This window comes from Protomyctophum bolini (genome assembly GCF_963924005.1).
Source record: "Protomyctophum bolini genome assembly, chromosome: 6".
Lineage (NCBI taxonomy): Eukaryota > Metazoa > Chordata > Actinopteri > Myctophiformes > Myctophidae > Protomyctophum > Protomyctophum bolini.
Genome location: NC_137867.1, coordinates 37200878 through 37219046, shown reverse-complemented (window position 1 = coordinate 37219046; position 18169 = coordinate 37200878). Strand labels below are relative to the sequence as shown.

Here is an 18169-nt window from a genome sequence, read left to right as displayed (position 1 = left end):
GTGCGTGAGTGCAGGCATGTGTAATAAATAATAAACACCATGCAGCGCGAGCCGAGGAGTTAAAACTTGAGCGTGCGTTAACTGGTTTGAGGGTCCCTTGTCCCAGTAACGGGGCTGTCAGGAGGGGGACAGGGCCGAGGGTGTGTCCCTCCGTCGGGGAGGGGGACGGACAGGGCGGGGGTGTGTCCCTCTCTTATCGGGGACATCTGTCCTCTCCTTTGAGTGCGCACGAGACACAAAGGCCATCACAGTGACAAGGGTTAAGTCAATCCATGACACACCAGCTGCTCCCACACACACACACGCATGCATGCACACCTCCTTAAACATTCATACGCCCCCCCCCCCCCACACACACACACACACACTCTTTTTTACTCATCCCTCCCCCCCCCCCCCCCCCATCCCCTGCTAAATAGATTCAGTTTAATATCCTCTGCTTAAAATGCCCAACAAATTGCAGCGACCCGATCATTCCATCTGGACACTAACAATAACAGCCGTCTGCATGCAGGGCTTTCATTCATTGATTTGATACATTTCCTATAAGTATAATATTAATATGAATAAAGTTTCATTTCAGAAAGGTATAGCAGAGAGAAGTACATAATGTCCAGTTATTTAGTTATTAGTAGCGAATGCAGTGAGCACTTACTATGAGACCTAGCAGATCATGTCTGTCTGTCTGTGTGTGTGTGTGTGTGTGTGTGTGTGTGTGTGTGTGTGTGTGTGTGTGTGTGTGTGTGTGTGTGTGTGTGTGTGTGTGTGTGTGTGTGCGTGCGTGCATGCGTGGGTGGGTGGGTGGGTGCGTGCGTGTGTGTGTGATCTTTCTAGGATTACAGGAATACACTTAACCCCTGCCCTCCCTTATGGGATAGAAAACCAGCAGTCCCAGAGGTCCTGGTAGCATATTAGGCAACGATCCCATGGGTGCCCGGCAGCGTGAGCCGAGCACCCACGGGAGACAAGACAAACACCCACAGGGAATGTGCCGCTTGGACGGTTGATGTGGAATGCTTTCTAACGAGTGCAGGATGCATGATGGGCTCGGCTGATACATCACATGCAGTGGTGTAAAGTACTGTACTTGAGTACAATTTAGAGGTATTGTACTTTACTTGAGTATTTCCAACTTCCAATACTTTCACTTCTACTACACCACTACATCTCGGATCCAGATATTATATATACTAGATACTTTGTAGATTTTGATTATTATTAAAAAACATACATTAACCACTTCAGCCCTATTTACATTTCGACCATTTCAAAATAGCGTTTACTGCTATTGACGTATACTGTATATACGTGTTTTAATAGCCATCAGTTGTCTGTGACTGACGTATATAAGGCTTTATATGGGCCTGAAATGGCGCAGCTAAAAAACTACTTTTTGTCCTGAGCCGGTTGCTAGGCAACGCATTTCTCTCCCCTGCACGTTTCTCGAGAAAGATATTTAGTGTGATCTTATGCTAACGTTATCCTTGCAATGGAGGTCTGTGAGACTCCTGCGAGCGGGGAAAACGGAAGCACTTGAGTAGTAATCTCCCCAATTCTGGCCCGCGCAAGCTATTACCACTTGTGGCCACCAGGCTGCAGTCAAAGTGTTAACCTTACCTGTGACCCATTGTAGACTCCTACTTGCACCAGTCTGCCAGGTTTCTGCAGGTTGATGATGCTGTAGGTAGCAAAGCGTCTGTCTCCATCGTCGTTGAACTCGATCCTCCCTGTCAGGCCGTCTGCGTACTTGGATGACATCAGCACCCTGACGACCAATCACAGAACCACAAACTGTCAGCTTGTGTTGTGACGTGGTGGCATTAGTACATGACCTCACCTCTACAACCGTAGCAGTGTGTGTGCACTGCACATTTATAGACTCGCTTTTAATTCCTGATTTCGTGTTTGATCTGTTTATACTCTTTTAGTATGTTTTATTATCTTTCTCTTTAATATGCTTTTATTAAAACAACTTTTATGTTGTTGAAGCAATTTGTAACTGTAAAAAGTGATACAAGCCCAAAATTACAGTAAATTATTATCATTATTATCATATCAATATTATATTATATTATTATTAATTATTTTGTATTATCATCATCCTACTGACCGTTTGAAAAGTGGTCCGGTTCTCCAGATGTTGGTGTTTCCCACACATCCTCGGGGAGGTTCGGTTATGTTCTCCTTCTCAAAGAGCTCCTGTAGGGACAGGGCCACGATCGACACTGCGTCCGTGATATGAGCCGTCTCGTTCTTACCGTTTATCAGCTGTAACCCCAGGAGACCTGGCACCAGAGAGAGAGACGGGTCACACACTGTGGACACAGACACACACTCACGTTCCCAAAGACATTAGCATAGTTAAAATAGTTGAATAACATTTCATTGTAATTAACATTAGCAGACCCACAAGTTTCTTTTTTTTTTAAGAAATCTACAAATAGATTCTGATTTACGACTGAAAGAATCTAAAAGCCCCACTGGCGAGCCCTAGAGGCCATTGCTGCTAAAAAAGGGTGCCAAGGGTGTGACAGGGGTGTTACGCATATATTTGTTCATAATCATTCAAGGATTAACACGTATTGTAAGTCCCATAGCCTAATTAAAAAGCTACAAAGTGCCTTTAAAACAGGAAGGGTGGCTCGAGAGAAAAGAGGCGTGATCAAAATCAGTAGGTTTCATCTTACAATCTGCTTATTAGATTATAATGCATGCAAAATTGGCATTTTGGCCTAAGGGTGGTGCTATAGAGGAAATGCCATCGGTTCAGTAAATAAGTAGGGTTCATTCTCTGGGGATCGTGAAGGTGCACAGTCAATTCCATCCATGGATATGTTTCTTTAATAACTATTTTGGGACTAAAGTGCTGGATCGATTAAACGGCACAGGCAGTCCTTAGAGCCCCGCCGCTTGCAGAGCTAATAAGAATCATTACAGTGTGAGGGAGGCACACTCACGCACGCACACACACACACGGGCACGCACACACGCGGGTGTGAGGCGTCAGGCTAGCATGCTAGGCTGGTGGGTCTGTAGCATCACGGGACCTCATGCAAGGAGAAAGATGCTACCCTCTGAAAAAGTGACGACAACAACCCGTTGCCCTCCCAGAACGACCCTGAGACAATGCTTCCTAACCAAACACTGGCATATTGTTAACAACTGTCTGCACCCATAATTCAGCTAGACAAACAATTGATTAGCAATGTTGGGATTCCTCTTTAAAACAAGTAGCCTACTGCAAGCTGCATAATGGTTGCACTTTAAAGGCTCACCCATACTATACTTTATATAACATACTCACCGCAGTGGTTGGGAAAACAACAACATGACGTCACTGAGCCGCAGTGATAAGCAACTCACCGCTCACCCCAATATCTCTGTTTAAATTAATAACCACTGCGGTTAGTTTATCACCTAAAACTGGAGTATGCGTGAGCCTTACCACGTGGCATGACGTGTCACTTGCCGACCAGTATTGATCTACAAGCTAACAACGTATTGTGATGCGACACATTGTTAGCTTGTAGATCAAGACGATATATAGGGGACGTCAGCCATTATGTTCACTCATTTTAGGGGAGTTGCTGGGGTTAAGGTAAGTAGGTGTTGGGGTTATAGTAATAGGGTTGTGGTTGGGATTAGGCTACGCTACGGTTGGGATTCAGGGTTAGGGTTCAATTTGGGATTAGGCTACGGTTGGGATTCAGGGTTAAGGTTGAGGGAGCACTGAGCTGAGTAGTAGCAACTGTAGCTGGATCCATTGCTTTAAATGTGGAATGCTAAAAAGTGCTAACACACTGGTTTCTGGCTGGCTGGATTACCAATGCAGGCAATAACATGAGTGTATGGAAAGGAACCTGGCTTGAATCAAAAATGGTCACCACTTTGGAGCTCCTCTAAAATGGTTTCATCACAAAATACTTTGACGGCTTTTATTTACTACTCTACCCAATGTAATGATGTTTTTGTACAGAAGTGAATAATATGCTTTAATAACACATAACCGGCTAGGTTAAGATTAACTATAAACCCTAACAATAGGAAAATAGCTCTTCTCTTTGTCTGTGCGGTCATACAGAACAATGTATGTGGAACTGTTGCATCAAAGCCATGTGATCTAGTATAGGCTACTGTATCAATACTTCTGTGCTTCTGTGAAAAAAAACCTGGTATCTTTTGAAACCATTTTATACGAGCCCAGTGATTCTCGGCAGTGTAAAGCCACTGCACATGAACCATTTCCTTTCTATCATTTATCATCAGTTCAGGGTGTAACACATTCCATGTTTCTTTTTAACAGAACAGCAGTGCTCTGTTGAAAAGTACTGATGCACAGATGTGTTAAGAAGGACATGCTGTTTTGTAGCGCGCACAGGCTAGCCCTCTACAATATTAGCTAACAGCTGGAGATGTTGAAGATCAGCCAGCTAGCCAGGGAACTACACAGCAGATTGAATGTGACGCAGACCTATTGGTTATAATAAGCTATACTGAACGCCATTCAGCCATTTTAATGACCATAATCCTGAACATAATTAATCGTTTCCAACCATCCATTTTAGGAGCGTAAAATTGTTATATAAATTAAAATCCTGGTGATATTAAGGCATGATCTTGCCAGTGTTTTCAGTTATCTGGCTGATCAATTCAAAATTCTAAACATTTTCAAAAAAAGAAATTGCATCTTAACACTTTGTGAGCTTGTAGATGTTTTATTTTCAAACATTTTATTGCTATTGGTATTTATTTTATTACGTTTTTAGCTATAGGGCATGGCCAAAATAGGGACCTCAGGGTTAACATTTTATGCTGAGTCCTGTGACCCATCTAATTCAGTACAGTAAAAGAATGCTAACATTAGAACTGTCATTTGGTCAATGCTAATGAGTTCTCTGGCTAGCTGAGTCATCCTGCGCAAATACCCCCCCCACCAGCTGGAGGCAGAAAACACTGTGTTGAAAAGGGTGTGGCTTCTACTGACCAGGGCAGAGCTTCAGACAGGAAAACAGGAAGCGACGGCGGAGTCTTACCATTGCGTTTCACACAGATTTCATTGTGTGTGAGTGAGCATGTGAGCTGGGGCGTTGTTGCTGTAGCAACTCTGCCTGGCAAATGTAGGCTACTTACCCCCTAGCATTTACATGTGGTGGGACACAGCCCACCCCATGTAATAAATCATAAACTTGATTCAAACTCATGTGTATCCCTGCTTCTGTAAATGCTGTGAACCAAGACTAGACGTATAGGCCTAAAGTACAGGTTCTAGGCGTGTTATTGGCTTGTCTACTGAAAGAAGAGGTTGGCGAGCGGGCGGACGACACACACTATAAAAATGAAAACAAACAGAAAGATGTTAGACATTTAAAGCCACAACGTTTCACAGAATAAACACCGTTTGGAACCTTTAAACATGTTGGTCTGTTTGGGATGTTTAAACGTTCAAACGCGTCAGAAAGAGGAACACAACGCACACCGATGTGTTAGCTATGATGAGTACAGATGTCATCATTATGTGAGAGAGATAGAGAGAGACAGAGACAGAAAATGGGTCTCCATCCATCTGTTTTCAAGTGAAAAACCTTAATGGAATAAATATGGCTTTTAAAACCTTATAACACTTGGTTGACGTAGAAATGCTGGACAGAAGATGCGATAAAGGAAGCCGATGCATTTAATAAAATTAATGATGACTTGCCGGTGACCTAACAACAGTTTTAGGTTTATTGACAACATTTTCTACCAGTTGGCAGTTTCTGGTAATCTGTGCTGTACACCTGTTAGAGGGGCTGGTCATTTACCCTCAACCCAAACTATTCCATAATAACTGCTTGGCTGGTGTTCCGTTGATGACATAATCGTGTTGTTGCGCACTGAATGTTTGCACAACAGGTCATGGGAACATGCACCGATGCATTTTTTGCTGACTTTTTGGAACATTTGGATGGAAACCGAGCCAATGAGAGAGAGAGAGAGAGATAGAGAGAGATAGAGAGAGAGAGAGGGAGAGAGAAAGAGAGAGAGTCTGCCATATGATCTAACAGCAGGGCAGGCGGGGTGGAGATGTAAGGTTGGAGATGGTGGAGGGTGTGTGCGTTCCTACCATCTGGTGCCTCAGCCAGGGCCTTTCCGCTCATCTCTCTCTCTCCGACCAGCCAGACGTACCCAGAACCTGTCATGTTGAGGTGGCGCGCTGCTTTATAGACCGACGCAGCCTCGTCCTCACTGTGTGACGCACGCACACACACACACACACACACACACACACACACACACACACACACACACACACACACACACACACACACACACACACACACACACACACACACACACACACACACACACACACACACACACACAAAATTTAGCTTACAGTATATGCAGCCAAAGAAGAAATTATTTAAACAATACAGTTTAGTTGCACAACCTTTTTTGTTATTATTTAATCTGATTATAGATTCTTTGTTGAATTGGTACCGTTTTTTTACAATGCTCTGATGAAGGCTGCATAGCCGAAACGCGTTGTTTTTTTAATTCCAATTTTTTGATGTATACTGGATTTGGGTTTGGCACTCCACTGAAAACCATTGCTGATGCGCAACCGCTTTTTCTCATTTAGTCTTTATTTTCCATTGTGGAACTCTTTGATTTTCTTCAGTCCATCTAATATCTTATAAACTGCCATTTTGGAAATTTAAACTACCTCAGCATAACTTCATTGTGCCCATACAGCTGCCTTTTCAGCAGTTATGGAGAACTTCATTTTCTCCATAACTCCAAGTCATTTCTCCAAGTAATTTCCACAGGCCTATAATTATCTTTAAAAAGATACGCATGTGCTCTAGATAATGGACTATTAAAGAAGTCAAGGGTGTACATTATGCACATTGTTCTTTAAAATGTAGACACCCTGTTTCAAGGGTAGAACCGTAGAATAGAAAAGACGTTGGTCATGGCGAAACGTTAAAGTGTTTAAAGTGATTATTGCACAATAACCCACAGGCTACGGCTGTGTGCAGACTCTTCACCGTGATATAATTGACATAATTAATGACTCACCTAACTGCTACTGAGGTTCAAAGAGAAAGCTACAAAGCGTCTAGACTACATTGTTTAAGACACAAGAGGGTGGTTTTCATAACATAAATCCATTAATCCATCATGCATCTATTTTCTTTCTTTCGTTTTTGAGTGGTGCAACCACTCCAAGGAACAGCAATGTCCGTGTCTATGTGTCTATGTGTTGTTCACCTATGTGACGTTAATGAGCACCAGTATGTACCAGTATGGGCCAGTAGGGGCACTGTAGTAACGTTAGCCTAGCACAGCAACACACATGAATGCTGCGTGCGTGCATAGAGAGAGAGAGAGAGAGAGAGAGACAGAGACAGAGAGAGGAGAGAGAGGGGAGTTGCACCACTCGATTTTTTCCTTTTGACCAGCTTGAGATATCGGATTTCTTCTAAAACCAGGCAGTTTTAAAGCCAAGGGCGCAGAGGGCAATTTATAACTGGGGGTGTCCGATTCGGGGGACACTCGTGTGCACATGCAAGGATTTTCACATAGCGATGGTTTGATTGGCTGAGCATGGAATTGAGATGATTTCATTGGCTGAGCAAAGTACAAATTAAGAATAAAAAGTGAGGGCAGAAAAGTGAAGACGCAAATTGCGATTGGCCGGAATGAGATGATGAATGATGATGTATGATGATAAGAGCGCCCCTCACTTCACACGGGTGTGATTTTATTTATATATATATTTTTAAACCTACATCTTCCTCTAAATATAAAGACAGGAGACATGCAGTAGACAGGTGTACTGACCTAGCAGACAGGATGATGACTCGAGCTTCCAGGTCTCGGGCCTCCAGTAGCAGAGCTGTGAGGTTGGTGTCCTGACTGAACAACAGCACCTTCTCGGCCTGGACGACAGACAGGCCCCCATGCAGAGAGACAGATCACAGCGCAGGGCGACAGGTCGCATGGCAGGAGGACAGGAAGACGGGTCGCACCGCCGCAGGAGGACAGGTCAAGTTGCAGGAACACAGGTCACACCAAAGCAAAAGAAAACACCACACAGGACACATGGAGGACAACACATGATCAGCTGTTCACTGTCAGAGCCCGGCTCCCTCCCACAGACCACCACCCACCAGCCATGGCCAACTCCAACAAACAACCAACCAACCAAATATCAACATCCAACCACCAACAACCAAAAGCCAACTTCAACAAACACCAACCAACCAATCACAAACAACCGACAAGCCCAACCACCAACCAACCACCACCAAACCACCTACCCAACTACGCCAAACAACCACCCATCAACCACCAACTACCTTCCACCCAACAACTGATTGATTGAGCACTTTATTGAAAATGAATTCAAAATGATAAATTCACAAGAAAGCCTGTAGTCTTGTTTCCATTGTGGTCCTTTTGGGGAAGGGGGGCAGAGCAACCACCAACGAACCACCTACCAACAACCACTGCCTCCCCCTGGCCGGTGCCTTATGGAGGGGGAAGGAACTGGTTGGAATAATGTGTTCCTTCTGCGCACTACGTCCAACCGGAGGAATTCCCCCTTGTCAGATGAAATGCATAGAATGAGGTCAGTCCGTTGCTCTCCCCAGGTTGGCAGAGGGAGTATAGCGCCCAGGATTACATATATAATTGACACTGGGTGAAAAAATGCAGCTAGAAAGCCCTGACAGAGCCCCTGACACTTGAGCTCCATCTTTTATATTAATGATTTTATTTAAAATCATGGCCTAGCTTTTTATTTTCTAACTCGTTGTTGGTTGTCATCTACTTCACCTTCACGTCATCTATCTACCCTATAACCCTGGAGGGTTGTTGAGTGCCAGGGAACCACAGACGATCTGTTGACCAGCTCTCTCCATCCATCACTCTCCGTCCGGCAGCTCTCATTGCCTCATAATTCTCCGATGTTACCTTCCCATCTTGTCTTGTGTCTTCCATGTCTCCTCCTGCCTTGTAGGATGCCTTGAAGAATGGTCTTTGCCAGGACCTGAGGATCTGGTGATGTGGCCAATGACTTGGCTGGTCTTTTGCAGAGCTTCCTTGTTAGTGATGTGTTGGGCGTACGAGATACCTATGAGTCTAGCTGTAGCACTCTTTACAGCATTGTGCAGTATACAGTATATACATAGAAAGATTGAGATGACGAGTGAGTAGTTTCACTTTTGATGCCATACTGATGTTTTTGTCTTTCCTTGGGGGGCTTGAGCTTTGCCAGGCCCAGGGCAGCAGCAGTTTGCACAATTCTGGCAAGGACTTCCTGTTTGAATCCTTCCAATTACCACTTTGTGTATTTCAAGCTGATGACCGTGTTGATGATTTTAACAAAAAAAATAAGATACAGTTGTTCCTGACCTGTACCACGGACAAAATGTTTCCAAATGTTGACCATGGCCACCTGAAAAGAAATGCTGAGTGACGGTGGAGGAAGAGTACAAAAATGTCCATAATTGTCCACGTTTTAAAGGACAGTTATTGATCTACAATAATTAGAAAGGAGAGACAAGGTAATTTCTTAAAGATGGAAACCAAAACAACAATAACGTCCTTTTTTTCCCACTATTAACAGTCTTTCAAGCATTAGCTCTTAGATGTGAGGTTAGGTGCTGCATTTCTTAAGGAGAAACAAAAAAATAATCATATTAGAGCTGATATTTTTAACCTTGCTTTAGCAACTCCCTGGGATTTGCCTGTCCAATAACCCACGTATAGGATTACATCCTTTTGAGTTCATTAGTGGAAAGGCATCTCCATTAGAAACATGAATTATTATGTGACCCTATTCCAACTAAAGCTCCACCCCCCCGCCCTAACCACCCAATCTTGATGCTGCTGATCTTAGCAATTACTGGACACTAGGCCCATTTCCAACCCCCCATTTCCTTGGTAATCTTCTGGAGAAGATAGTTTTTTAATCAACTACATATTTTTTGATTTCTACAACCAACATCTAAACACGCACCAACAACAACCATCACCCACGAATTACCCACTACCAATACCCACCCGTCCCGACCATGCACCCACCATCCAATAACAGCCATCACGAAATACCAAAAACCACCCCCCACCAACAACTAAGCACCTTCCACCATCACCAACTAATCAACCAACCACCCACCCAGCCAACCAACCAACCAACCCACCCACCCACCCACCCACCCAGCCAACCAACCCACCCAGCCAACCAACCAACCAACCCACCCACCCACCCACCCACCCAACCAACCCACCCACCCACCCACCCAGCCAACCAACCCACCCACCCACCCACCCACCCAGCCAACCAGCCAACCAACCAACCCACCCACCCAGCCACCCACTACCAATAACCAACCACCCTCGATCAACCACCCACCCCACCCAGTACCTCCAACCATGCGGCCTCTCATCTGGGGGGAAATGGAGAAAGAAAATTCATGATTCCAAGATCTGCCGAATGGAAGCTGAAGGGCAAGGGGTGGGTGGGGAGGGTCACATGCAAACGGAGACGCTGTCAGAGTCCAACCAGGAGGGCGTGCACGTTGAGAGGAGCGCTGATGCAACCGCAACTCAACAAAAAGACAAGTGGGGAGGACAAGGAGAGGAGGAGGAGAAGAGGGGATGAAGTGACGAGGAGCAGGAGGAGGAGGAGAGGAGATGGTGGTTCAATCCCCAAAACGAAGAAAATAAAGAAAAAGGGAGGAGAGGAGGTGAGGAACCTGCAGGGCAGTGCAGCTCTACCCCTTTTACACACAAACAAGAGAGGAGAGGAGAGGAGAGGAGAGGAGAGGAGAGGAGAGGAGAGGAGAGGAGAGGAGAGGAGAGGAGAGGAGAGGGCGTCTTTCTTGGCTAGTGGTGAAAAATCCATTCTCAGTGCGTGGAAGAAATCATAAATAACCAAAAACCAAAAAGGTTTAAAGAAGACGTGCCACCAGGATATAGAGTTTATCTCTGGGAGAAGTGCTGTGGGCTGACTGCTGTTTGCTAACCGGGTAGCTATAGCTAGCTCAGAGAGTTGGTTTTGGGCGGCGTGCATTGACCATGCAAGTATACCTTAGGTCCTCTCCTGAAGTCATAGTTCTGTTGGTCTTGGTTTTCATAGTTCCTGTTTTTAGTCTGATGGGCAATGGGTGCAACAGAGAAAATAATGCAGACACAGGAAAAGATTATATAGACAGTCAGAGATGAGGAGGCACAGCAGCATTCCAACAAAACTCCACTTTTTCGGAACGCCAAGCGAGGCTGGGGCACGCAAACACATCAGAGAGACAGCCTGTCTGTCGGTCTGACTGTCTGTCGGTCTGTCTGTCTGTTTGCCTGACTGTCTGTCTCTTTGTCCTTTTATCTGTCCTTCGGACTCGTTTCAAATTAGAAGTACCATTACATGGAACGAAAGTCAAGACCTGGGAGCTAAAAATACACATCAATCCTGTCTGTATGATTGTTAGTGTTCTGAAACACTCGGGACTTGATATAGCAGATGTTATAAATGTATACTGTTCTGTAGATACATGTAAGCCGACTTGACATACAGTAGGAGGCGTTATATTTAGATTATGACAAAATGTATCAAAGTAGTGACGATGAATAATGTCACATTTATGACAACATCCAAGTATGTTTATGCACCAAAAATCTAGAACAAACTGCCATAAGGCTTTCTGTTTCTGCCTTTTATTGAGTTTTGTTTTATTCGTTTATTTTGCTGCACTGTAGTTCTCATTCTTATTATTAGTTATTTTCTATTCTCTTGACTTTTTAATAGCTATTTTCAACCGTATTCAATTGTCCTTTTGTAGTGTGTTTCTTTTGCACGTTGTTTTAATGCTGTTAATGTTTTGTTGGAAGCCCTTTGAATTGCTGAAATGTGCTCTACAAAAACTTGATAGTGAAAGTGTATTCTATCTCTCTATTGCGTCCTGTTCATCTGGACGGTGAAAAGTAACAAATTGCAATTACTCTTTTGACTGTAACAGTCTTTTCTTGTGTGTCTGACTCCTATACAGGAATTGTTAAAGAATCCAGGGCATCTATCTATCCTAGATCTATCCATTATTGAACCCAGAGCATCTACTGATTTGATTGACTGATTAAGTAATTTAAATTAAGTACAATTTCATCAAAGTAACAGGGCTTTTACTTGGGTAAAATAGTTGAGCGTGCTTTCCACTCCTGATAGCCCCAGTCAGTGCAGGCTGACATAATTTAGCCTGTTAATCTCATTAAATTTACACAAGACACAGTAATACCTCTCTCTCACACTCTCTCTCTTTTCTTGACACTGTATATCTCTCACTCCCTGTAGTGTGTTTGTGTTGAATGTGTTGAATGTGTGTTTTGAATATGTGTGCGTGCTTGTGTGTGCACGTGTGTGCTAGATATGTTTGCGGCTCCAGCCCTTAGCTCCCTTGTTGTGCTGTAGAGATGGAAACACAGTCTTGACATGAGGTGGAAGGACAGACAGACAGACAGACAGACAGACAGACAGACAGACAGACAGACAGACAGACAGACAGACAGACAGACAGACAGCTACAGCGGACGGTCAAGAGGTGCATGCACATCCGTAAGAATGAATAACAATGTAGAGAGAAAGATGGTTTGTGCACCGTCTTGATGCTCCCAGAAAGATATACTTATTTATGCAGCGGTACCACTGCATAAATAAAAACATCCACCACTATCCCATTAATAATATGCTTCTTTTTCAGAATCGCTCTGGATTCAGAATGAATCGTTCTCACTGCTGGAATCATTCCTTGTCAGTCTGTAGCATTTGTGGCTAACCATTGGAGAAGTTTAAATTCAATATATTACCACCGCTGAACAACAGACAGACAGATACACTGACAGGCAGACTGACAGGTGGTTTGACAGACAGACAGAGAGACATATGCTGACAGACAAGAAGGTTGACAGACAGACTGACAGACGGCTTTGTAGACAGACAGACAGACAGACAGACAGACAGACAGACAGACAGACAGACAGACAGACAGACAGACAGACAGACGACAAATAGACATGATGACAGAAAGGCCAAAAGAGAAGTTGCTTTGAAAGAATATCAAAGCCAGGGGGTATGAGGGGCAGGGCTAGAGTGAACGCATGGATGAGCGAATTCATGAAACAGAATCACATAGACACCACTATTAAATATGCACACACATACAGAGAGTGTGTACGGTTGTGTCTTCTATCAAACAGGGCAGACAGGTGGCTGTCTCACCTTGGTCTCTCTCTCCTCCAGCAGCGTCTCCAGTCGTTTCTGAGCGGCGCGTCCTTCGTGATCGTCACTGACGATCAGAATGATGTGGTTCCAGCGAAACTCCCGCATCATGTCAAACCAGACCTGAGCCTGTTGGGAGTACGGAGGAACCGTACGCAAGAAGGAGAGGTGGATACTCTGAGAAGAGAAGACAAGAGAAGAGAAGAGAAATTGTGGAGAGAGTAGACTTCTATGAGATTAATATTGATAACATATTGATTGTGTGCATCAGTGTTAATTACGTCAAAAATGTTTGTCGACTACTTTTCTTCGCTGACAAAAACGGGTGTTGGATTTTGTAGATCTGCTATTTTCAGCAGGCAACCAACTGAACCAAATCAACCATTACAATGCCATCAAGACCCGACAAAAAAATGTATGGTCGACAAAATCAAATGTAGATTTGAGAGATGATTGTGTCAGAGAGGAGAGAGGAGCGGGGGGAGAGCAGAGATAATTAGATGGATACCAAAATGACAGGCAGGATCAGATAAAGAACAGTGAGTAATTAAAAAGGAACCCCATTGGAGCCAGAAGCAGAACCAAAACTAGAAGTTGAAGATAAATGGAACAAGAACATCCATATATTATGGATTGAGAGTATGTTGTCATTTGAAAAAAATATGAATTGTTTCAATTTGGCAATATGGCATGCATTATATCATTCTCAGTTCAGCTTCATCACTTTCCTGTCACATCCTCCAGATTTTCCTGGAGGACTCTGCAGCAAACTGTCAATGCTAATGAATGACATTAATTTAAAGCGCGTAAATATTTTAAAACGCAATAATTAACGGGCTGTCTGAGCCCCTGTAGTTCCATTTGGTCTTTCTGGCGACCCGTTGAATGATGAATGGATCTACTGTATGTGATGAATGTTTTTAATACATTTTCTATTCTCCTGGAATAACATATGGTATACTGGTATTTTCATGTGATTTAAAGATGAGAGTCATCATTATTTCTTTACATTATTTCCTGTCATTATCCTACATATACTTAGATTATGTAGGCTAGTAGGTCTGTTCCTGATGCTTCTCCTCTACTGTTTTTGACTTTCCCAAAATGTAAAATCTAAGCTGTAAGAGTCACCCAACGCCAGAAAACCTAGACCATGGGTACTTGGTGCGTCTGGTGATGCGAGGTTAGGTGCGTCTGACTTAAATCTAGGGGGATGTGTTCTAGCATGCATGCGTGTGCACCGTTTGTTCCGTTCCGTACCTGCGCGTCCACGTCACATTTTGTTTGGTACCACAGCGTGGTACTGCGTTCTACGACCATGAAGCGAAGAGAGAACACGCCCCCAGCACCCACAGCGGGAATCGAACGCTGAGAGTCCTTCTATTCAACTTCCTAGTATCACTTCATCTCATCTCATCTCTATTCTGTAATGTTTCTGTGACTTCAGAGGAAACACACCTACCTGTTGTGGTGGTGGTGGGGGTGGGGGTGGGGGTGGTGGTGATGATGATGATGATGATGACGATGTCAGCCATGATGGTGAACACAATGATGCAGCAGCTTCTGGTGGTGATAAGTATGATGATGAAGGCAGGTCTATCATAAACCCTACTTTGTTCACCACTAGGGGAGCTCTAGTGGCTCTTTAAGCTTTAAGCTTTTTTTAACCACTTAGGCACAATTTACTTTGCCCTACTACAACAATTAAATATAACTGGCCACAAGCACTGCCGTGCTGTGGGCTTGTGGATCGCCTATTTTAGCTATAATCGAATCAAATCAAGCTTTATTTATAGAGCACATTTAAATCGAGATTGACCAAAGTGCTGTACGACACAATAAAATCAAAGCATCAACAAAACATTATGCATGCTGTGCACCCACGTAGCATCAAAGGCCATTGAATGATATTACCCTAAAAGGGCTGGTGCGAGGTTGACAGCTGATCTTTCGGCTGTTTGAAGTTTATGTTGTCACTACCGTGGGTGGTTCTTTCTCCGACACCGGGCACTGCACTCCCTGTGGAGGTGTGGAATGTGTGTGTCGAATTTGATGCCGGTTGGGCGAACGGTTCTCGAGTTACGTGCATTACAGCCGTTCACGCGTACGTACAGACAGACGTACAGAGACATGGAGCATTCATAGATAGATTTTCTTTTATTTCAGAAAATGTATGAAAAAGTAATTTGATTTTAATTCATGAAAAAATATCCTTTTTTGGGAATGTTTTTTGAAAATGTGTTGAAATAATAATAATGCAAAACAAAATGTAGGAAACCAAAAATAAAGGGACCCATAACAATCCCGACCCATATTGTGTTTGGGAACCAGTGATGTAATGAGCTCCATCAGGTACCTTATCGGAGTAGATGGACATGCGTGTGGTCAGTCCCACCACAGGGATCCTGTAGAAACCCGCCGTGTAGGACACTGGCGTGGGGGTGAGATGGTCGTTGGACTGGGGCGGGTGGCTGACCAGGATGGCATAAACCTGGAGACATACAAACCATTATTATTTATTAGTTATTAATCAGCTTCATTGTCACATCACAGTTTAAAAAAAACAAATCACACTTGTGTGAAGTGACTAAATCAAATCATCGCTATGGGGCGCATGGACGCACACACATGCACACACACACAGCGTGGGTGAAAAAGTGGGTGAAATTTGTGTTTGTGTATAGTTCCCATTGTGTGATTTTTTCAAGAAAACAAAGAAGGGAATAAGAAAGGGGGGGATCAAGGCAGGAAAGAACAAAGTTTGAGCGCTTTTACCACAAAAAAAAGGCAAGTAAAGGGTTTCAGATATTTCCACAAACAGCACACTCGTGCTGTTTGTGGAACAAGCTTCTAAACAGCAGTGTATGAAGCTGAAAAACATCCCTTTACTTTATTTATGAACAGTATTTTATCAAACCGAAAGACATTACATTATTTTAGTTCAAAAAAGTAGTTTATTAAATTGAAAGACATCAAATGCCTTTACTTTTAAATAGTAGTTTATCAAACTGAAAGATATAAAATACGTTTTTTTTATAGACCGCCGAACGCACGTTGCACGCACGCACCTCAGAAACTATACTGCACACACACACACACACACACACACACACACACACTGTATTAAAGTAATTGAATGAACTATATGAACTAGTCCTTTCTACTCCTTCATGGTCCTTTCACTCAGCTTTTGAACTGAACTGCCTGAAGCACAGCCCTGATGTGTTTGTGGTCATTCCATTCTCTCTCTCATATTCCCTCGCTCCCTCTCCCTCTGGGCTGATATACATCATCATCCACTGGCATGTAATCCCTCTGTCCTGACACAGAGAGAGAGAGAGAAAATCTCTCTCTGATTCTTTCTGTCATGGCAACAAAGCAGCTGACCAACACAACGCCATGTTGGCCTCATTTAGAACAAACAAACACACACACACACACACACACACACACACACACACACACGCACGCACGCACACTGCACACTTGCACGCTCGCTCACAGCCTCACACACATGCACACTTGCACACATACAGTATAGAAGGACAGGGTGGTGAAATGGCACATGGCTAAAGTGAATCCCAGGGGTGGAGAAAATGCTCACGTTTCTTACTCAAGTAAAATTATCAATAGAAATACTTAAAATTGACTTGAGTAAAAGTACAAAAGTATTGGCATCAACATGTACATTAAAGTACCAAAAGTAGAAAGTACTCATTGCGCAGAATATCCGGTTTCACAAGTTTTCAAATGCATAAAAATGTATATAAATCTTTTGAAAATAGCAGATCTACAGGCTCACAATGGCTATTTTTTAATTACCGAAACATACAGTATATAGGGCTGAATGTGGGTAATGTGTATTTAGTAATAATATTCAAAATCTACAAAGTAACTAAAGTTTGTAAATTATTGTAGTGGTGTAAAAGTACAATATTTGCCTCAGAGATGTGTAGTGGATCTGTGAATAGAAGTAAAAGTAATGAAAATTGTAAATACTGAGTGTGGTAAAACATGTTTTCTTGCCGACAGGCTGGGACCTGGGTACAGGAACGGGACACGCATGGGTAGTCACAGAATAATCACCAGAACAAGCTACAAACGTGAAATAGCTGCAGAAACACAGTCAGTCTGTCAGATACTGTGTCCATGAAGGGCCTTTAAACACCAAGGGCTACACAGGTGAAAAAAATGAAGAATCAATACGGGACATGGCTGAGGGGGTTGAGCTAAGTGGAAAGGAGAGGAGAGGAGAGGAGAGGAGAGGAGAGGAGAGGAGAGGAGAGGAGAGGAGAGGAGAGGAGAGGAGAGGAGAGGGGCGAGTGGCCGGAGGGGGAGCGAGAACAGAGGTAAAAACTGCAAAGGAAGACAATACTACGAAGGGAAAAGCATTAGCATTACAAAGCATTATTGGACGAGAGCGTTCACGCAGACAAACTCACAAAGTAACAAGTCCGTGTAATTTGACTGTGTTGTGTTTCTATTCTCTATTTGGCTTCATGCTGGTTGCAGTTGTCAAAGAGGCCACCAGGTGGTCATGTGTCACTATGTGTGACATGAAAGCCTTCATGTGAAAGAATACAGACTGGTCCGAACATCCCTGTCAAATAGCAGATCTACAGGCTCACAATGCGTCACATCCATCACATTGTGAGCTTGTAGATCGGCTATTTTCGAATGGCTGAAATGTATAGGGCTGAAGTGGAAGTGTGTGTTTTTTAACTAAAGATTTCAAATACTGTAATTATAGTGGCGTAAAAGTACAATATTTGCCTCTGGCATGTAATGGAGTAGAAGTACGAGTACTGAAATTTGGAAATATTCCATAGTAAAAGTACCTCAAAATTGTACTGAAGTACAGTACTTGAGTAAATGTAATTAGCTACTTTCCACCACTGCTGGTTTCTATAC

General features: G+C 43.4%; 1 protein-coding gene across 1 annotated transcript in view; it reads right to left on the bottom strand.

The window, feature by feature from the left end:
- Positions 1-18169, bottom strand: part of grin1b (glutamate receptor, ionotropic, N-methyl D-aspartate 1b) — a gene marked incomplete at both ends in the record, with an annotated part of 67060 nt that overhangs the window by 42875 nt on the left and 6016 nt on the right. The window contains 7 exons of the mRNA XM_080765779.1: positions 1618-1765; positions 2111-2285; positions 6104-6225; positions 7828-7925; positions 11083-11145; positions 13259-13435; positions 15615-15749. Of these exons, the coding sequence (XP_080621905.1) occupies positions 1618-1765; positions 2111-2285; positions 6104-6225; positions 7828-7925; positions 11083-11145; positions 13259-13435; positions 15615-15749 (918 nt within the window). The remainder of the gene's footprint in view (positions 1-1617; positions 1766-2110; positions 2286-6103; positions 6226-7827; positions 7926-11082; positions 11146-13258; positions 13436-15614; positions 15750-18169) is intronic.